Consider the following 22,842-nt stretch of genomic DNA (forward strand, 5'->3'; position numbering starts at 1 on the left):
CCAGAGGTAGAAAGAGTCTTCAGGGGATTTTGTTTATACAGAGATAACAATCCCCTGAAGTGTCTCGTAAAAACGAGCGCTACTGTTGCTTCGGTTAACGAGAAAAGTGGCCATTAGCGAGGCTGTTCTCGTAGGTGCCGGTATTACCGTGATTTCCATAACAAATGTTCGCGCGAAAGGAGATGGATCCGCGTGAATGGCGGATTTGGCGGAGCCGAAACAGATAGGGGAGAAAGATCGAAGAAGAAGAAGGAGAAAGACGAGTTCCAGTGAGGAAGAACGGGAAACAGCAGCGAATGTCATTAAGGCGGCGTGATGTTTTTAATTAATTAATTCGTGGCAGCCACGGATTTACCTTCTCATAAATTCCAGTGTATCGGTGTAGCTCGCGAGAACGAGGGGGTCGGAACCATCATCCAGCTCGGGTCGAGGGATGATATAACGAGGGAGACGGGACGGAAGGAAAAACGACAAAAGAGAGAGGGTGCAGCGCAAAGTATTTAAAAATATTAAGTACCCCCAGCGGAGCCGGATATTAAGACAGGGTCGTGAGGTAAAATCGGCTACGGCACGAAGAGGGTGGAAACCAGGAACGAGAGGAAGCAGAGTTATAGGATTGAAGCTGCAGGAACGACAGGAGGTTGGGTGAAAGGGATGAGGGATCGTTGGTAGAGGGGAACGTTTCAATTAGTAATTAAAACGTACCGTAGCTACCCCCTAACCCTCCCGTCGCTACTTTACACAGTGGTTGCTGCCTCTCTTATACTGTCGTCGTCATCGTTGCTACCGCCGCCATCTTGTAAATTAATTAATGCGCCCCTAACGAGATCAGAGGTGTCGGTAAGGCAGCTGGGATCGGTAGTTCTCTACCCTGTCCGCTGAGAGGAAGAACAACCCCTCGGTGTTTCCGAGGATCAGCGTCTCAGCCGAGTGAATAGCGTTCCAAGAACCACTTCTCTTCTTTCGCATCGCTACACACTGCGCGCGCACGCACCCTGTTTATCCGATAAATTCTATCCCCCATTGGCGTAAACAGTAAATAGGATTTTTGTCTGGGGTGCGACTGGTCCCCTAGCTCTACTAATAGTGTCAATGCCCTGCCAATATCCAAGTGGTTTCTAACAATCTACGAATTTGAGGATTTGGAAATTTGGAATATTGCAATTTCAGGAATGAGTACATCTGAACCTTCGACGATTAAATTATCAGAAATTTGGGATCTGTAAATATAATAATTTATAACTTGTTTAAACATTTTTTATCTGTAACTCCGTAATTTAAAAAAGTTTTGACACGAAGTATACAAACGTACCCCACGTATGCAACGTGCTAGATGGGGTGTGTCACCCTGGTCTCTACCTAGTTACGGCAGTGCTCGTCCCCTAAGCGACTAACTCGATTTTCATGTGCCGTTTGAATTTCGGTTCGAGAATGTACAGCGTTATTTTTCGCCACAATTTTCCCCCATAGCACAAAGTAATCGGTAAACGGTTCGTGTTCCGAGTAGTCGAACGAGAGTCTCGTATAGCATCCCTCTTTTCCCAACTGTCTTTTCAAACGTTCAATCAGGATGGTGCCTGGCCAGAAGTGAATTAGTCTGTTCCGGGGGTCGTCGGCAAAGGTTGCGAGAAGCATTGGGAAAGGGTAGACAGCAGGCAATGTTGGTCGGGAGCCGGTGTCAGGATCTCTCCGACCCTTTCAAACCCTTTCATCGACGCTTCGCCCGCTTACATAATGCAGCCACTCTAATTAAAATAAATTACACTCTCGCGTCAGTTCGCTCTTTTATCCGCCACACCCCTGCCGGGCCAACGTTTTTTTCACCCTCGTTCCAGCATCGCCGTTTTTTTTTTGCACCGCACTTTCGACCACCAGGCAGCGACACCAGCTAGGTAACCCCTCTCGACTCACCCCTTGCCCCGCTCGTTTATTTGCACTTTATTCGAGATTTAATTTACCGACCTCCGAGCGACAGGCTCGTTGGTGTGCGCTCGACTCTGTGATGGGATTAAATAACAAAAAAAAAAAAAAGAATGAGGGAAGGAGACGGAAAGGGTCAGCAGCATCAACAGGGTGAATTCGCGCGAACCAGAGAAAGGAAAGCTGGATAAAGAGTGTCGACCAATGGGAACTGACGGGAAAATGGCCACACCAAGGAAAACGCTCGAAAAGAACACGCTAGCGCCGAACAACCGATAGGTCGACGTCTCTATTTGCGACCGATTTTTCGAGGGTACAACGCGATCGATGGTATAAAAAAGCAAGGCTCTCCTTAAACCCTGCTAATCGGTATTCGTGTACCCACGACCGGCTTTTCCAAAGAGAAAATCGATAATTGGAGGCACGGCTCTTTTGTTCGACGATCATAATAATCGAGAACGATCTTTTGATCTCCTACCAATTGGCCTGTTTCTCTCACACTCCCCCGTTTGCATCCACACCTCTGTTGTTCCGCTAATTAACGCTGAAAGCTTCGCGAGAAAACACGCGTCCGCCGGTTAAGTGGATTCAGACGCGGATAACGTTCGATCGCGTTTGAACGGCTCGATGAGAGAGCCGAATAAAAAGGAAGAAAAAAATATATGTATTCGCGACGACTGAACGGGTCTTTGATCGGCGCAAAACGCATTGATCGATCGCGATGGTAGACGTGACGCGATCGAGCTCTCCTCGAAGACACGTTTTGCTGTCTTGCTGTCATTGGCGTAACTTCAACTTTTTCATTGTGAACCAGGATCCATAATTTTATTCGGAGAGACATTGTCGTGTATAAACTTTCAAAAATTTGGGAATTTGGACATTCGAAGTTGGGTATTCGAGGACTTGGAAATTTGGGAGTTCGGATATTAAAAAATTCAGGTATTGCGATATTTGGAGATTTGGAAATTTGTGTCTTACTACGCGTTCTGAAGTAAAGTCTGAACACTTTGCGTAGGTCCATAATTATGGGTGGGGAAAAGACCCATCCTAGTTCCCTCCTAGTTACGCCAATGCTCGCTGTCAGCTTGGTTCTCCGGTGATTCTCGCTCCGCGAACGAATTAATGCGCCGCCGCTTCTCGAGTACTTTTCTCATTGGCATCGAGGGCCACTCGCTTTCGCGACAATTTGCCGCGAGCTACTCGGATCGGGCGTAAGTATCGTGAAATTCAATTAAGTTCGTGCTTGTGCAACTCGAGGGACTCGTTCTTTCTCCCTTTGCCTGTCCGCTCTTCTCGGCCGAAAGCGGTGAACGTTCTCCGGCGCAGCTGGTTGGTGAAAAAAAGAAGAAAAAGGTCTGTTCCAAAGCGTCGTGACGACGATAAATAAATATTCCGCAGTCGTACCAGCTTTTTTCTCCTGCTTGCTTCTCGGCCCGTTTCTCTTGCGAGCCGCGAGAACAGTCGCCTCTCGGTGTTTCATGAATTGGTTATGAGTCGACACCTCGACTCGTGCCAGCTCGAGGAGACACCGGAAACGAGCAGACGTTTCCACCCTCTTCCCGTCTACTCGGTTCCTCTTTCTTTCTCCATCTCCCTCTCGCCGCGACTCGTCTGACTTTTTGCCTTCCTACGCGCGTACACCCTCGAGAAGCTACGTCGCTTTGCGCGAGGAAATATTTCTCCGGATCGTGAGAAGAGCTATCTAGGCGGATGACATCGTGCTGCGGGAGTCGAGGGACGGGGAGAAAAGCTTCTTTCGGGAGCGGGAAGACGGAGCTTACCGGCGCGCGAATAATAACGACTCGCATTCTCTTCCGTTTTCTCTACTTTCTGGCTTCTCTCCTTATTCCTTTCCACGGAACCGAGCTTGTTCGTCGTTTCGCATCGAAAAGTGTAAGTGGCGGATTTCAAAACGGAGAACAAGCAAATATGAAAATGCAGTCGAATAACGAGCCGCTGAGCGAAATGAAATTTTCTGTCATCCGAGACGATGAAAAAGAAAGCTTTCTGTCGCGAGATCCGTCTTAAAGAATAATGCCACACAAAGCACAATAAGAGAGCTTGAAAAAATAAGTCTCGAATATTCTATCAACCCCCGGTCGAGTGTCACGTTTCCGTACTGATTCTAGACGCGTTACATCGGTAGCAGGCAGGGTCGCATCTTTAAAACGCTCTTTCACGGCACGTTCTCCCGTGTTTGCGAATCGTCCCGCGGAGCATCTTGCTCGCTCCGGTTACCCGGGTTAATTTTAAATTGCGCCCCGCGTCGCTCGTAATCCAGCCAGCCGCTCGACGCTCCCGTTTCGCTCGAGAGTAAACGTTTGCTCGCGCCCGGAACCGGAGAATCCAACGAGGATAAACAAACAAATATAAATCTCTGTACGCGAGCTTCGGAGAGAAAGGGCCGGTGAAAGTGGTGCTGCTTGAAATTCCCGCGAGTCTTATACCGGAGCAACGTCACGCGTTTTCTAGCTGTTCGCGGCTTGTTTGACTAAAACCACCGAGACGGTGGGAATCGGCTCAAAAACCACCATTATGTGGATACGTAATTATGCATATATGTGTACGCGATTAGCGTCGGTAAAATATGCGGTTGAAGCAGGCAGTAGTTTGGGGCGCTGCTCGGCGAGGGCGCAGCTATCGAAAAGTTTTTGCTCCGATATTAAAGGTACGCAGGTTACACGAGCTTTGTAAAATTTGGAAATTTATCGGAGGAAACACAGTACTTAATTACGTTCAGTAATTCTTCAGTAAATAGAGAAAATAAAGTACGACATCAAATATGGCAAATAACTAAATCATATCATTAATGATTGTACTTCGGAGCTTTCCTAATATTCTATCCCCACTAGCAAAAAGTGCTGTCACTCGATAAAGATCAGAGGATGTGGCAAATAATGGTTTCGTCTGGTACGATATTTAGTATCAATCAGGTCCTGTGGGCGACACGTCAGCAAGCAAGACGTGGAACACGCGTCACGTAGCCTGTTCCCCTAATCCAAAACAAGGGACACAGCACGAAGGGTCGGGGAAAGGGTAAAAGGACCGACGTACCGGCAATGAGTAACATTATACGACGCGACACGAGCCAACCATCCTATTAGCATTCATATTTCAATTTCATAGCCCTCGGCCTCGTGGTGATACCGGGGATCCTGGTAAGGACGACGCAGGGTGCGGAACAGAGATAAATACAAGTTCGATGGAACCTGAAAGGGGACGTTACCGGGGACAGAGATGGGTAGAGAAAGAGGATTAAGTGGAGGAAGCGAGGGAAAGAGACAGACAGGGGGCGGGAACAGGGACAGAGATGTGTGAACAATGATGATGAAAATGCTGAAGAGAGATGCAGAGGTTAGCGATGGGAATAACACCCTCACGATTCAATTTGCCGCAAAATTATTCGTTCCCTACAGATTTCTGCAAAAATTATTCAGGTTATTAGTAAATTTGATAGGTAGTAAATTCGATATTGAAATGTTGTAAAATGTACTGTTAAACGAAGTGCGAACTCAAAATATTGAGAAAGAAAAGATAGAAAAAAAAGTGAAATATGGAAACTGTGGTATAGAAAGTAATAGTGTCAATTTGACAAATCTATACCTGCTATATTTACTACTGAATTTGTAAATAATAAAATGTAGAATTTGGTAGAAGCACGAATCTGATTAAAAACATATATGCACAAACAAAAATGCATTCATTTAAATGAATTCCTCTTCCAACAAATATGCATACCAACCACATAATCCATAAATTTAATGCGCTAATTGCTTTAAAATTCAACGGTATATTGCACATTTCATTTCAGTTTATAACATCGAAGCGAAATTATTCCTTTTAATTTATAATATTGAAAAAGGTCGTATATCTTTTGAATACGTATTCATGTTATTTTACCTTACGCTACTGAATCGTTAATTTATTAAATCGGATAAGTTTACATGTTCAGTTTTTAAACACATAAAATATGTGTCTGTATTTTCAATATTTTAGCACTTTTTGATTCCAATATCGGTCCTAACAATCTCAGGTACAAATCTCTCTAGGTGCTGACATAGGTCTAAACACTCTTTCATAGAAACAGCTCGTTTATGCACATACATTAACTAGTAGTTAAGTGGATACAGGATGTTTAATAAATTTTAAACAGCTGACGAGTACGATGATATCGCACAGAAATTTAGTACGGTAAAATGTGTCAACTGTTTGATTTTATTGGCGGTATTAATAGCACCGTAACACCGGTCCGATGATAATTATAATTTACATCCTCTATAATCTCTGTCGCTGCATTTGAATATTATATGCCCTAAAAGTTGATGTCCCGATTAACAGTCCATTAGCACTTAAATTACGGGCAACGTGATTCAAATGGAATTAAAATCGATTAAAAATTACTAGATCGATAGAGGAACAACTTGATTAAAATTTACACGAGAATATTGAATATCATATTCGCCCCTTTCCCTTTGAACTCGCCTACTTCTTTCCATCAAACGAAAGCAAAAATTTCGAAATGGAAAACGGTATTGATTACACTGTTGCATAAATATGCATTTTTCTTTCCCAAATCTCGTCCTCGCGAAACGATTAGTAGGATTATCTGGCATCGATTGAAAATGTTCGAAGGGTAATCGAATTAGTCCCATCGCTAGCTCGTACACACACATTATGAAAGCACGACGAGAACGAGAGAGATGCAGGAAGAGGATGAGCGGAAACAAGCAAGAGAGAGAGACGAGAGAGAGAGGTAATACCGATGGAAACCTATTACCATCTATCTCAATGCCGGTGTAATGGATGCGCAGCCCCGATTATCAATCCGTAATAATTGTGCATATTAAACGGACGCTAATTATCGGTCCAGCCGCGGGCCACGGCCACCACCGGTAAATTGTGCAAGTTATGCTGGGTGTGTACGCTGTTAAAACACGGGTACGTAATGACGGCTGCGGAAAAGAGCTACGCCGAAAAGATAATTACGTTGGAAATCACTCTGGACGAATGTAACGCGAGTGATATAACCGCTCCCAGTAAATTGCGAATTAATTTTACAAAACGCGGGGATATATTAATTTAATGATCGTCGCAGATCGAATCGTGTCAATCGATTCAATTACGCGGACATTGTTCGTTAGAAGCGTTTCGCCATTTTCCTTCACGCGAACCTCAACATTTTATGCACCATTTTTTTTATTTTAATCGAATTTGCAACTTCTATTGATTTTTATGAATGATTTTAAAATGTGAGCTTCAAGTTGTAAATAACTCAGACGATCTTCATTAGGGTGAATTTAAACCCTAATGATGATGATGACGAAAGACGACACCTATTAATGTATATCATTTTATAATTATAAAAAAGGAATTATTGAGTAAGTAGTTAGGTGTTGGATGGCTAACATCTTCACAGTAGTATTGATAGACTAAAAGTGTTTAATCAGGTTTAATATCCATATGTTCATTAAACATCCTCATGTTTAATATCCAACCAGATGGGTTACTTATTATGATCTAGAATTAAGTTCAAATTCAAGTTAGACTCAATTGTAATGTACTACATGAGTTTGATAATAAATACATTTTACTTTGCAGATTAAATTTCCAAGAACTCTAGTTCCTATAAAAAAGAATGATGCTTTGAACCATGTTCATAATTAAACCGAGAATTAAGTGCGCGAATGCAGGGTACACGCCAGAAGTTAAAATCCAAGCGATAAAATTCTATTAACTAAAATCGATCGTTCTCGAATCGCACCTTCTAAACGCTAATTAATGAATCGCTATCAAAGAATCAGCGACGCGTTTTAACCTAATTATCGGTTGTCCGGCAAGAAGTTCGTTAAAAATTTCGTGTGCTTTTCATATCCGATCCCGGACAAAAACTCGACTCCCTTTTTTCCTCCGTCCCTTTTTCCCCGGCTGGTATTTTGCTGTCAAAAGATCGTCGATGCGACGCGAATCGGCCGTAACAGCCGCCAATCACGCTTCCCCGTTCCATCCTCGTCGATCCATGCACCGTTTCCCGAATCGATTTACTCTATCGTCGAACTTCTTGCCAACACGATCGATCGCGAAACGATCCCGCGGCCCACTCGAGAGATCGTAACGCGGGAAACACCGGCCCCTGGAGCGGTCTCTCGAGCCTTTTTTGCCTGCCCGGAGCGCTTTTAATAAACGCGCGCCGCGCCCACCAGCCGCTTTATGCTATCAAGGCTGGGGTAAAGGGCGCGAACGGAGCATAGAAAGAGGATAACGAGACAGAGAAGAACGCCGGTGTATTCGACGACGAGCTTTTTACGGCCCTGTGTTCCGCTGTTCGGGGCTTTTACGTCCATTTCAGGTTTCCGCCTCTTCCACGAGCTGCCTGATCCGTAGTCACCTCTATTTTCTTCTTCGCGCGTTCTTCCACTTTCATCCACTCTACGCGTCTCACCCTCTTCAAATGTGACTCCATTCTACCTTTCTTTTCTCTCTTGTATTAAGCCGTCTTCCAAGACCTCGTTCTTACAGTTCAAAGTATCTTTGATTACGATTCAGGCAAGTAATAACGAGTATCGAGGTTCGGAACTTCCCATTCGAACAACTCGCGTCAATTAGAGACAGGCAGAAAATTGTACAAGTTGACGATACACAAAGAGTTTGCTGATTCAAAAATTTTGTGTCTTTTGTGTCCTTGAGTATCTTCAAACTTCGAAATATTTTTACATTTAAAAATTTGAAAGTTTGATTAAGAAAGTGTAAATTTGAAATTACGTGGAAATTCGACTGAGAAGATGAATATGTGGAAATGTAAGAATTTAGAAATTTCCTAATTTGAGAGTCATCAAATATGAATATTCGTGATTTGTATTTGTAATAAGAATTTCGTAGAAGTTTTAAAACTGCACTAACGCGTTCATCACCGTGTTATATCACAAACTCTCTCTCTTTCACCGTTCTTATCCGCGAGAACGATTCCCAGTCGACCGATTTAATTTGTTTCACGGATATTCTCCTTCACCGAGGTACGCTCTAATTTCTTTCACCGGATGAAATTTAACGTGTTCAAAGTCATTCCGCGAGTGAAACACGCTTCTTCTGTTCGTCGTCCCGATTCCATCGGTCAATCTCGGTAAAATCTGACCCGAGGTGCGAGAAGCGCCACGCGAACCATAAAACCCGGGAAACGTTCGGATTTTACGAGCGTCGTATCCGTTTCCATCGTTCAGACGAGCGGACGACGGGAAATCGACGCGTATTTCGTCCACCCTCTTCGAAATCCGATCGCTCATCGTCGAGCATACAATCGGACGTCCGAATAGCGGATCATCGCTCTAGATTTGTTTAATTCCTCCGGCCGAGTACTACCAGCTCCGAGTCTCTTTAGCTATCGATATCGATTGAATCTGGATTAGATATTATCCGAATAAATTGTTCGAAAAATATGTGTCCAGATAATTTACTATCTGACTACGTTCGGAAATCGTGTGACTCGAACGGAATAATTTTTTATTTGGAATATTTATTAGATTCGCAAACTAATTATGTGGTGTATCTGCTCTTGGAAATTTTCTACAGAGTAGAAGTTTAGAACTTGTATGAAAATATTTAAAAATATGTTACTTTTCTAATGTAGCAAATTTACAAATCTTCAAATAATTGAGTTTAATATTAAAAAGCTAATCTTCGTTTAATTAAGATATAACTATCTTTCGAGGTACGATTTTAAAAATACTTCTCTTATTTGAATACACGAATTTTATAATATTCAGAAATATATTTCTCTTAAAAAAAAAATAAATTGAGCGAGTTTGAAAAAAGTCAAACGGCGCAAGTGGGTCAAGGGGTTAAAAAACGTAAAAAATTTCATGTTAAAAATATGGTTCAATTTAATCGTAAAATGTGGTAGAAAAAAAAATGAAAGTATAAAGATAACAGGTGATATTTCAAAAAGATTAAACGTTATTAGCACGTGTTGCGTGTATTTATGGGTGCTGGTGTCTTCCTGGAAGCGAATCTGTCGCTGGGAAGAGTTCATCGACTTCTCGAATGCGATTATCGTTTCGCTCAGCGTCGAGATTCGTCGCTTTCACGGTGGATTGAACAGAATTTCGACGTCGCGTGCAACGATATTGCTATTTACGCGCGAATCCCTCTACGATCGAAATAACTGTATTCGTTGTTAATAGACTGTGATCGATTGCTCATTCGCCAAATTACATATTGGTTCAATTATTTTATACTCACATGCCTCTCCTCGGCGGGATTAAGACCTGTAACAAATCAAACGATATCGTTAATTCTAATACAATCTTATTTTCTAATGTATCATTACTTTCATTTATTTATTCTAAAAACTCAATATACTAATCTTTTTTAATACTTGAGTTAATTAACATTTAATACAAAAATAAATTCGAAGAAAATCACATAATAAGTTTATTAGACAAACTTAAAGAACGATAAATTTAAAATCTGAATTAAATAAAAGATGGGCAAAGTCTCAGCCAACTAAAACGATTAACACATAAAACTGAACGAACGAAATGTTGAAGTAGTTTCGTACCATTTGTCGAAAGTATTAGTTTATCGTGTGAAGAATTTAAAGAAGCGATGAGACTAATTGCACGAACTGGAACGAGGTGGAAACACGCTGACAATTATCGAGATTTACCGTTGATCACACCGAGAATCTATCCACCGTATACTTTTTGCCCTACTTCAAACACCGCTCTCTTCCCCGGGGGACACCGTATTTCCCGGGAAATTGAAGCTTCACAATGTTTCTCGTGATTATTGCGGAACTAACTCTGACGGAGTCAGCGGTATGCCGGGAGAATCTTTTCCGCGCTGGGAACGAGATAAAAGAAAAGAAAAGAAGAGAAAAAAAAGAGGGGAAGCTGTCAGGACGAAAGAGAAGCTAGACTTCTCGAGGATTTCCGAGAAGGTAGGGTGAATGAAAGAAAAGGTGGGTCGAGGAAAAAGGTTGGAAAGGATCCTGAACGGGAAGCTTTGTCCTCGAGAAGCCGGCTTCCTAGTTTGCCCTCGCTCGATTTCCTCAACCCCCTGTTCTTCGTCTCTTTCGAAAGCACACTTTGTCTCGTAGGAAATATCTTAACGATATCTTTCTCCTGCTGTCTTTTACCCCTCTTAACAGCTACACGAATCAATTTTGCATCCGAAACGGATGTAAGCTATTGTATTAACTCTACGAACCGATTAAACTTATTAAACAACAACGAGATTAATTATTATTTTTATCGACACTTTGCGAGCGATCTTTACCCTCTCGACTTGGAAGATCAAAATTATATTTGCTCGTATTGAAATATGTTATTTATTTAAAATAAGGTAAATCTTTAAGGTAAATGAATTTATTAAAAAAGATTCGCAAGATTTACAGGATCAAACTAAACGTGAAAGACTTTTCTAAAACGCAGGGTAAAACTGGTGCTCACTTCCTGAGCACCTTAGGTATAAACATGACCTGAGGCCTATTGACTCTGAAGACAGAGTCGAGGTTAAATCTTTAAGGTAAATGAATTTATTGAAAAAGATTTGGAAGACCTACAGGACCAAACTAAACGTGAAAGACTTTTCTAAAACGCAAGGTAGAATTGGTGCTCACTTCCTGAGCACCTTAGGTATAAACACGGCCTGAGGCCCATTGACTCTGAAGACAGAGTCGAGGCTTTCATTGTAGACCCAGTGTCTCTCAACTAAATAGTAAATTTATGTTTGTTCATTAATTAAAACGGTAATTCAAGGAAGAAATCAAAGTTTCTGTAAGCGATAGCTCTCCCTATCAACCCATAAATTATCAAACAGTCGTTAAAAGTAGATAGCGTATCCCGGTAAAAAGTACAGACCTACAAAAAGGATACTAAACGCTCGTAAGGTTGCGACGTCTACAAGAAATCCAACCTCGAACGGATACAGTTCTCAGCGGGTGGGCGGAAAAACTCGACGCCATAAAGTTAGCGGCGCGAGTCGTGCCATTTACAAATAAAGTAATCCCCGGAATAGCACGCTTTACGCGTCGATAAAACACGCGTCCGCGCGAGGGTAGCGCGGTTGCGTGTTTTATGGTCCACCAAATTAAGGAAAGCCTTCGTACGGCCAGAAGGATCCACCCTCGGTACCATTACCGAGTTGTCGAGGGGTGGTGAATCGCGAACGCGCGAGGGTCGTGAATTTTCCGCCATCCGAGCATCTTCCGCGCGAGGAGGAACGAAGATGGAGAACCTGGCAACGAGTCTTGCTCCCGCTAATATTCTCGTTCTCGGTGTGCTTCGACCAGCGCGAGAAAACAGTTTCAACTGTTTCCCTCGGCCGGATCGTTCAACTTCCTGCCGTGGCTCGTAAACGGACGCGGAAGAGCGCGCATAATTTCCTACTAAAACGCGAAGAGCTCGTTTGCCGCGCGAGACCGAGCGCACATGCTTCGACGGAGACGTCTTCGAAACGCGCTTCGCCTTTTGCGGCATCATTAAGGGAACAGGAAGTATCCAGCTGCAAAAAGAGCTCTTTATCAACCGGGCGACATGCTTGGACGAACGTGGCGGAAGAGTAACGCGCTCTGAAACTTGTGAGAATCGTAAAATACCTATGGATGTCTCACGAGTTAGAGCTCGAACTTTGGCTAAGCTAATAATTACAACTTTCCAAATTCTCGAAGGTCCTAATATCACTTCTACGTACCCTCGGATTACTCAATTTTCCAAAGCTTCAAATCCTAAATGTGAAAAATTTGCAACACCTTAAAGTCGTGTCTGAAAATTTTCGAAATGTTCGGAGGGACTTTGTGGACAAGTACCGCGTAATCTATCGTGATTCGAATGGCTTGCAAAACCGCTCGGAGAACATAAAGAAGCGAAGTAGCGGCCATAAACGAGTTAGCGATGGCGAAATAAGTCGTGCACGGTTTAACGATCCGATCGCCATGGGAGTAAACTTCTATTTCTTCGGACGTCACCGTGGAACAATCGAAGGAAAAAGGGCGAATATCCGATAGAATTACGAGAAGTGTACACGCTCGAAGAGCCTCGATCTCCCGAGGGACCATTACTCGCGCAAGTATCCCCGATGAAATGGTAATGCGAGCGATACCGGTTTCTAATAGTCCGTAAAAGAGTCCCATTGAGTCGGTTCGGTTCGCGTACCGGTAAATCGTTTCGCGAACGAGCGGCTAGAAAGAGTCGGATGAATGGTGGAGGGCAGATATTATGCCCGACGGTCCCGGCAGTCGTTCGACGAGAGAGAATCCCGGTAGTAAGTTGGGTGGAGAGCAAAACGATAACGGCCCTGCTGGAAACAATTCGCTGGGGGCAATGTTCCGGAAAGGAGGGAAGAAGTTTCACTAGTTGCCGCGACAGAAATAGTGGCCCATTACGGTTCCTTGCCTCCCTCGTCGTTTCGATGCTTCCCGTTGCAAAATGGTGTCGACGAGATTCCCCTTCGGTTCCCCACGGGGAAAAACGAGCATCCATCACCGCGACAGTGATTTCAGATGTCTCGCGGTTGTTCGCTAAACTGCGGCTGCAGTATCTTTGCTCAGGTGGACTTCATTGCCATGCTGCGAAATACGCATGACTAATACTCTAACTAGTGTCCTTCCTAGCAACCGATCTTAAATCGTCACGCGTATAACTCTACATTACTGGAGATACGCGTCACATCTTTTTAGATGCCTACAGAAACCTCACAATAAAATACTGATTTAGAACATCGCTTGTATTTAAACCAAAAGAGACTTCCATTAAATTGTTTTAAAATTGAAAACCAGCTTAGCCAGACATTGTCAGGAAGAGAATCAGACAACCCTCGTGTCTACACAATAAGAGCGATGATTAAGATGAAAGTTGCATAGACGACAGCCATTCGAGATTTAATTAATTCAGGGAGATTTCAATGTTCCGGATAGATGAATAGTTAGAGCAGTCGCAAAAAGAGGATCTAGTACGAATCCCTGTCCAGTAATCCGATTGACAGAATATTTTTCTCCCTATACAAGGATTCGCAGCCGATGAATCAATCATGGAGATTAATATCGCTGTTTCGAAGCAGTGGCGTGTCAAAAGCTGCGATAACGAAGATTTTGTTGGAAGTATCCGTCCGTTGAAACATGCCATTTTTCAACATGTATTAACCATTTGCAATTCTTAATTTTTTTACCTATCAACTGGTTAATTTACAAAATAGATCAGGAAAGGGGTTCTTATTATTTGTATGATCCAAGAAGCATAGGAGCACAAAGGATTAAAAGTGTATTTCTCAACATTACACGTGCTTGTTCCTTGCTGTTATCGTACAAAAAAATGTACCCCGTAAATAAATAAAAATTAACTGGAAGCAAAGTGCATCTGTTAACAAATTAATCGCAGCCAATTCTCGCGATACCGCGACACGAGACACCCGATCTTCGAGACGATTCGATTTACAAAAGCCGCTGAGCTGGTGTCTCGCGTTGTTTCTCATCATCAGCATTCTACCCACGAATACATATTTCCTTCGTATCGAAGAAGGTTCGTAGAAGCGTCGGTCGTTAAATCGGTCGCGTTTCTTGCAACCCGGCCTCTTGTTTTTCTGCGTGTTATCGTATGGGAAGCGAACGCAAGCGGATCCTCGCGAGACGATTTCGCGGCTGCATCGCCACCGCTTTGCATTCCGTTCGATTCCTCGCGGCCAAACGATACAAACCGCTCGTTCAGCACGCTCGAACACGAACGAAGTTAAACAACGAAATTGCGGGATAAGCGTTCCAACCGGCCACTTCCTTTCCACTTCTGTTTAATGCCGTTAACCGTTCAGCGTAACCATCACGGCTCGTTTCGTCCTGCTTGTCTCCGCTCGAAACAATTGCAGGTTGGAGCCGCGAACGATCAAAGATTAATGGAATTAGTTTTTCAAACGTTCAAACATCGTGTTCAATGACTAAGCTTCTTTGTTCGCCACCGGCTAATACCGTTTATTAGCTCCATAAGCGTTCACGGTTATTTCCCGAAGCGTTGCTCATCGTTTTCTACCTCCGCTTTATGTACGGAGATCACGCTAGAGTTTGAGATAGAGGTTCTGAGTTCTCGGAACGAGATTTATATTTTTAAAAGCACCTACAGTACACTCTTGTTATATAGTCACGGTATCGCTACGCGTTGTTTCGCGAAGCGTTAAACTACCCCACGTTGTATCGTCACGCCTTACATCCCACGGGAAGCATTCTCAGATCGCCTCAGTAATTTGAAAATTTCGAACTTGGGTAATGTGAACATTTAGATTACATATGTGCATTTATACGTATGCCCACATTGCAGGATAGAATTCAGCTTGTCCACCTAGGAACCTCAGTGCGCGTAACCAAACGGAAACAAAATGGGAACTTCGTTTTCAACAATCGTTCTTTCTACGAGTAAGCAGTGAAAGAAACTTGGTTAGAAGTTTCGAGGCCGGAAATTAAACTAGCGAGTTGTATGGTGACGAACACGTGGTCGGTTCCGAGGCAATCTTCGAAGGTGTCCGTGAAAAATGAACCGTGTCAAAAGCAGGGGAAGTTATTCAGGGACGAATCGGTCGGTATTTCATTAAGGTGGCAACGTTCTGAGAACGCGAAACAACGCGGAACAACTGGCCGGAGGTTTCACTCACGGTAACATAGTTAGGCGAGAGTGCAGCTGAAGATATTGCGCGAACAGAGTGTTGAACGCGAGCGGAACGAAAAGAGAGAGGAACTGCGAAAGGGTACGAAGAGAATGACAGAGGGAAAAGAGGAGGGAAGGGCGAGAGGGAGAGAAGAGGATGAGAGGAACAGGCTGAGGGGCGCGAAGGTTTAGAAGAGCCACCTAAAGGTGGATGGAACGAAAGAGGGGAAGAGTCGGAAGTACTCTCGTGTCAAGAGGAGATTCTGAAGTGCTCTCTTGAGAGACGACCATGCACAACTAGAGCGAGCGAGAGCGGAGCCAGGGAGCGAGACGCGAGCGAGCGAAACTTGTGTACGTGTATACGTGCGCGAGATAGGAGAGTCACTTGAAGCCCTCGCGACTTTGTCAGCGCTACATGGAGCCTAAGTGCGAACGTTCTTGCACTCGTATGTCGTCCCAAGAAGAGGGAGGACGAGGACGCGCCGTTGCACGAGTGGATCTCCGAGGTCAAGATCGAGGGTTCTGCGAGTTTCAGGCTTAAGCACGATCGTTTGCGTCACCGTTGTACCGCGGCCCGCTTCAAATATCCCTGCGATGCTTTCCTGTCGCCCACAACCCTGCCCTCTAACTTCACGATGGGCATCGAGCCAGTTTATCGAAACTACTTCTACAAATCGGGACTACCACTTTACAACATATTTTCGTGTTTAGCAAAAATAATGGTCCTTGATCAAAACTATCTCGTCTGCCCTACTTATAAACTATGATCTTATACTCAGGAAGATGGATGTGCAGATCGTTTACTCTAAATCAGACATGTCTGCGAATTTAGATAAATGTGGTCTATGCATGCTACCTAGCAAAATACCGTATACCAAGAAAAAGTTATTCATAATGATACCTCTGATATTAACTTCTAGAATATACTTGTAACAATAAAAATTCGAAGGTGAATTTTCTAAATTACCTAACTATTTTATCAAACAACGAAACAAGAGTAGAATTTGCAGAGTGCAAACCCTCGTGAAATTCCAACGAAATTGAAGGATAAAGAGGAACAAGAAATTCAAGACTTACCTCCATTGTGCTTCAAGTCATCAGGTTGTCCCCGATGAAGGTCCGGTTTGGTTAACATCGAAAGAGGATGTGCAGCTGTGCCTCCGGCAGTGGCTGCTGCACCGGGCGGTATACCTAATCCGAGGAGAGCGGCGGAGGCAGACGTTGGAACAGGAAGTCCAGCTCCAGGACCCAGGCCAGGAAGACCGGGTATACCTGGATGGGGGCCCATCGCGGCACTTGGTGGTAACTGTTGGGCGTGCACCTGCTGAAGCAGCCTCGGCAAGTCTGACCTTTGTTGCTGGAACGAATCGAGAGAATTGCCTTTTTACCACTTTCGGAAACCTTTTCTATCTTTCACGTCAGTGTTTTATTCGGTTTTTTATGTCTGAATAGAATTTACTATTGTATCGTATCTGAAAGGTATGACGCTTACTTGTTAATGAAATCTTGAATTAAATACGAGTTATACGCTTTACAATGAATCTTAAATTTAATATACTGCATCAACATTCGTTTATCGTAGTTCATTTGGAATTTAATATTATCCTGAGATGTAAGTGATACAAGACGTCAATGTTGCTTGCACTTTGTACGATTAAGGTCCTTGTGTTTGACGTACGATTATCGTGTAATATCGCACGAATGTACCAAGATTCCGAGATAATCACGATGTACGAATCAAGAATCTAATCTTAACAAGCGATGATACGTTTAGATAAGTATCGAGATTAAATTGCGGATGACATCACTGCACGATGATGAAACACACCTCCGTTTGTCGACCGCTGTTATCGTAATCGCTCGATAAATTCTGATCAGGAACTCGTTTCGGTCGAGGATTCATTCTTCGCGGTCATGCCTGCTCTCGACCACCATATTGTGATACCATTCTGAATTTATTAATAATTCTAAGTGGATACTTGAATCTCCAAATGTAAAACAGATAATTAGGTCCTCTCTCGCAAATTTGTAATTAGTTACGCGTAATTAATTCTCGTCTGCTTTAGAAGCTTTTATGTTTATTAATATTAGCTATATGTGTAATAGAGTGATACAATATGGCAAAAGGAAATAAGGTGTGTTGTTCAGAGGGGTTTAATTTGATAGTCTTTGGTAATTTCAAATTTTTTAAATTTTCAAAAATTTCCTTTTTTATAAATTCTCATATGTGTAATTTTACAAATCCCAAATTTTTAGATTACTTCTATATTTCTAATGTTTTAAATTTCGAAATTATTATATCATGAATTTAAAAATTTGTGAAATTGAAAAATTTTTAGATAATCCAATTTCTTATTAAGTTTTGAGATCTGTAATTTATGGACGTAAGAATATAGGAATTTCAAAGCATACGTCTCAATCTTCGCAAACGTTCGCTACCGCCCTCTACCCGACTTGTTCGTTGCTTCCTCTCGTTTCCCCTGGGCACATTTAATTTCGACGTGCGCGTACACCGTCTCTTTCTGTTTGTGTGTTTTGTGGGTGGCTCAGACAGTCGTTCGACGCTAGGTTATTATATCGTTAAACCATTTAATTATCTCGGCAAACTACTCTCCGGAATATTCGCCCCGGTCTTAACGAGTGTACACGGTTCACAGAACGAGAAGGGGGTTGGTGCACTTTGCTCCATCCCTCTTTTCGTCCTCGTCTTCCGGCCAAACTCCAGCCTTTCTTTCCTCCTTCTCCGTCTTCTTCTTCTTCTTCCACGTCGTGCCGCGAACTAGCGACGTGATCTACCGAGCGTTAAAACGCTCGCTGCGTTGCTCTACAATTTGTCTGGCAGCGTTGAAACTCGACCGACACCCCCTGATTCGAGCAACTAACGAGGAAACTACTCGCGCGAGGTTGCTGTACGTTTATGGTTCCACCGAAACTTTTCTCCTTCCTCAACCCTCTCTGGGCTAGCAAAGGGGGTATGAAAGGCTGTACAAGTCTCGCCACTTGTTTCGTACTTTCGGATTTACCACTGCTGCCACCGTCGGGGAACGAGGGTTATTTAAAGCTCTGCAACCCCCTTGCAACTTTACCTCGTGATTTGTATGCTTTGCCCGGCGAAAACTCGCGGTGCTCGTAACGAACGTCGGCCAAAGACGTGGTCTCGAATAACCGACTGGCTAGAAAATTCAATTATGAACACGACTTTCTTTCATTGTTCTGACTATTATGAAAACGTTTTATGTATTGAGTTAAGCCATAAGGGGCAACAAGCTATTTATGTGAAGTACCCAGTGGAATTTCTTTGCTCTGAATGAAACCTTCTACGAAAAATTCTAAACTTCTAATATTACAAATTCTACAACTTCTGACATTATTAAAATCTGACGTGTCCTAAAATTTCTAAGTCCTCGAACTCCCACATTCCATAATCCCCAGATACTTTTCCTACAAATCATACTCCCAGTGTATTGACACAATGTACTCACATGAGCACTTTGCCAATTGAATGAGACAATGTCCCCACTTTATGGATAAAATTTAAACCGCAATTGGCAGAGTATTAAGTCGTCAGTTTAAAGAATCGAATAGCGATATCGGATGATTTTGGAGCGCGCATTGAAACATCGCGGTTGAAGGTAATTCGGTAGAAACATCGGTTCGCGATCGAGCCAGCGAAGCGTAGTGTGTTTTAACCGAAAGCTTTTCTTTCAGTCCGAACGAAGGGTCTTTCACGAGTGACGGGCAAAGAGGAAGTCATTACGAACCCCTTCATCTTCTGCGCGAGCCTTCTTACGGCACCTGCATCATCCACTGGTGCAACGCTTGTTCTCAGCAGTTTTCACCGGTGTCGCTACTTGCTGACTCAACCAACCGTGAAGATAGTGCCGCTAAAAGATCCGACGAGATCGTCTTAACCTTCTTCTATATCACGCGTCGTTGACGCCTGGAAAGCGTCTTTGGCTGGCCGTTCGTGTTAAGAGATTATGAACGTCAGCAGCATCTTGGCTTGGTTCATCTCGAGAACCGCGTGCATCTCGTTGCTTTATAAATAGACTTCTTTTTACTGGCCGTTCGCTATCGACGATCCACGTGTATTTTTTTTATCTAACGCGACAGCTGGAGGATTTAATCGACGGGGATGGCTTAACACCTTACCAGACGGGATTGGACAGGATCTTTATACTTGGTAGAAAATTCCAAGTTAAAATTATTAACTCTATAGGTGTATTTCAGGAAAAAGTTACCGATTTAATACGAGGGAGATAGAATAAAGTGTCATAGTAGCTTGTAGAGTATTGTATAAAGTGATGAAACCTTGTCTGAAACCTTGTCTGACATAACATCATTCGTTTTATAATGCTATGCTAAATCACTCAAGTTTCATCTTAAAATATTGATGTTTTTTTATCTAACATCATCACCGAATAATGCCTCCTTCAGCGAAAAAGGTAAGGAATTTTGCGGAGGTACGAGAAATATTTTAAAGGGCAAAAGAGTTGCGTGACGCTCCTGTTTTCCTGATGCCCGAAGCTTATATCGTTTACCGGTTAATTCAGCAATGATCTCGGGGCGAATTCGGCGTTTCGTCTCGCATCCACACGGTGGTAAATTCCGCGAGATTCTTCTTTCGATCCAGTGGCAACTGAAAGGATTTAAGGGCATCAAGAAGGCGCGGCGCGAGAAGCCGTCGAGACGAGAGAGAAACAAGAAGGACAGATGGAGAGGAAAGCGGCGAGGAGCGAAGAGGAGGGTGACGGAAGCTGGGAAGCGATTTAAAGCGCGCGGAATCCGGGGATTCTGCTAAGGATTTGCCGCACGTAGCCCGACAACGCCGCGGATCCGTGGAAGTTTCTATGGTCGGGGCGGAGGAAGAGAAGCGAAAGGGAGGATAGAGTCGAAGAGGGTGTTCGAGGGTGAAGGGAACGAAGGCAGTTGGGTAGCAGGAATGCTGATTAGTCGGTGCTCGTGCTCCGTAACACTATAACCTATCCGGCCTGGAAACCAGGCAGGAAGACTCTGGATAAGATTCGAAGGGGCGAGAGAGGAGAATCAGAGGGGTCGAGGAAAGGGGTTGCAGATCAGGGAGGCGGGCTGGATGAACGCGAGCGTAGCGAGAGGAAGAGAGAACCGGCAGAGAAGCCGGCGGCTTAATAGGGAGGAAATTGAGTGCTCGAGCAATATTGAGGAGGATTCGGGATTCGCCAGGATCGTATCCATCCGTCCGCTTTCGGATTCCTCGGGCGTGCATCGGCTTCCTCCTACCACCGACCAGGGATTCTCATTCGCCGCGAATGCGTTTCACGCCGGGATGAACGCGAATCAGACCCGACCGTATTCACCGACCATTCTCTGACGATACTCCGCACGAGTTTGCGTAAATTTTCTACCAAAAGGATTTACGATCGGTCTCGACGCAAACAATTTTATTCGACGATCGTACATCTTACGCCTAGTACAGAATTACTTTTGTCCGCAAACACGAATATAAATGTTAAAAACATAGTCTCTCTTCCTTTTGTATAATCCACTACTGACCACCCTATACATCAGACGATAAAAATCGTAAGAAGTTTCAGAACGTGACCTTAATCGTACGCAATCGTTTTCGATATTGAAACTGATTTGGACATTTACATCTGACAACTCTGTAATAAACGTAACATGCAGTCACCCGAGAAAAAAGCCTGACACCATCGTGGTCACAAATCACTTCCGACACCGTATCAATTCGTCGTCCCACGCGACACGAGGAAATTGATTTCGCATTAGGAGACATCCTACTCCGATTTCAATCGTTTGTCACAAGATTGACCCTAACCTGAGTTTCATTTTCGCGCCATTAACCACGTTCAATATCTAATTTGCCATCTAACGTTACTCTAATAGTCTTACTCTGTAAATATCTCTAAACTCGGTTGCATACTCCTTTCAGCTACGAATATGTAAATGTTCAAATTTCCGACTACTAAAATTCCCAAATTCCAATGTTCAAATTTTCCAACTCATCGAACCTTAAAAATTTTCAATTTGCGATGCTCAAATTTCGAAGTTTTTAATTTCTGCAATTTCCCAACGCTGAAATCTGGGATCAGTAAATTCCCGAACAAGCGTTGAAATTTCTGTAGAGATGAATTTGGGAATCTCCTAATCGAAGATCAACTGTACGCATTGTACGTATACGGTAATCCATATACTCGCGTGCATCGCGGAGAGTAATTTATCTTCCATTGGCGTGCACTCACCCCGATAATGGCGTTCAGCTCGGTCATGGTCACTTGTTTGGCTCTGTCAAGAGCAGTGGCGACTTGTTGTTGATGTTCCTGGGAGAGAAACGGCAGGGTCTGAACAATTATGGCGTTTAACCTCTTCGCTATCTCTGTCTGAAAGCAGAAAGGAAAACGATCCTTATTAAACTGTAAATTGCTTTACGACTGATCCGCGATCACGTAATTGAATTCGAGTAACGATCGTGCATCGCCCTCTTTCGTTCGAACGGCGCCGTTCATCGTGAACGACATCGGACTTTATTGAACGCGCGTAATGTTACTTAATTCGAGTTTTATGGAGACCACTCGATTATTAGTTTGTCACGTCGATTCGAGACTGATTTATGGCACCATGTATCAGTCCGGTGATCAAGCGAACACGAATCGACGCGACACTGTTCCACGGTATTATTTTACATACACTCGAGACTCAAAGGACATACAACCTACACCAAAATGGAGCCGTGATTCGACCAGAGTTAATCCACTGTACTTTGATTGTTTTTCCCGAAATATTCCATGTTGGAACACGGTGATTGTGTTTTACGGATAAATAAAATTGTTTAAAAATTAGATAAAGCAGTATATTATTGAATTAAATTTTTAAAACATTTTTTGTTGGGTGACACAAAACGTGGGGATGTTTTCAGTTTTATCTTCTATGTTACATACAGCAAATCAGTGTTGGAATTAAAAAACATAAATTTTCCTCTGATAAGCTATCCAATATCTCTAATCGAATTCAATATAAAAATATTTTTCATCCTCTCATACGACTGCACCTTTTAAAAAATGTATTCCAGGATTCAGATTGGAGGTAAAACGTTTCTCTTCTCGCAAAACAAATCTTACTCCCCGAAACGCGTACACACGCCGGAAAAGTGCTTACCGCTGGAAGGGTTAAATAAGGAAAGGGCTGACTAAACGCAACCCCTTACGAGGGAAACGAGTGCAGATGCAGGTGCGGCATAACCGGTCGAGGGTGTTTACGACACCCTCCAGCCAGAACAGACTGACGGGGATTAAATTAAATCCAAGCT

General features: G+C 43.3%; 1 protein-coding gene across 6 annotated transcripts in view; it reads right to left on the reverse strand.

The window, feature by feature from the left end:
* The window catches only part of LOC100875385 (protein groucho), a 123,271-nt gene that overhangs the window by 17,694 nt on the left and 82,735 nt on the right, over positions 1–22,842 (reverse strand). For all 6 annotated transcript variants that reach the window (XM_012291273.2, XM_076532072.1, XM_076532070.1 and 3 more), the window contains 3 exons: positions 21,779–21,916; positions 16,617–16,896; positions 10,153–10,178 (listed from right to left, as the gene is read on the reverse strand). In XM_012291273.2, the coding sequence (XP_012146663.1) occupies positions 10,153–10,178; positions 16,617–16,896; positions 21,779–21,916 (444 nt within the window). The remainder of the gene's footprint in view (positions 1–10,152; positions 10,179–16,616; positions 16,897–21,778; positions 21,917–22,842) is intronic.

Source organism: Megachile rotundata, chromosome 5 (assembly GCF_050947335.1).
Source record: "Megachile rotundata isolate GNS110a chromosome 5, iyMegRotu1, whole genome shotgun sequence".
NCBI classification, from domain to species: Eukaryota; Metazoa; Arthropoda; class Insecta; order Hymenoptera; family Megachilidae; genus Megachile; species Megachile rotundata.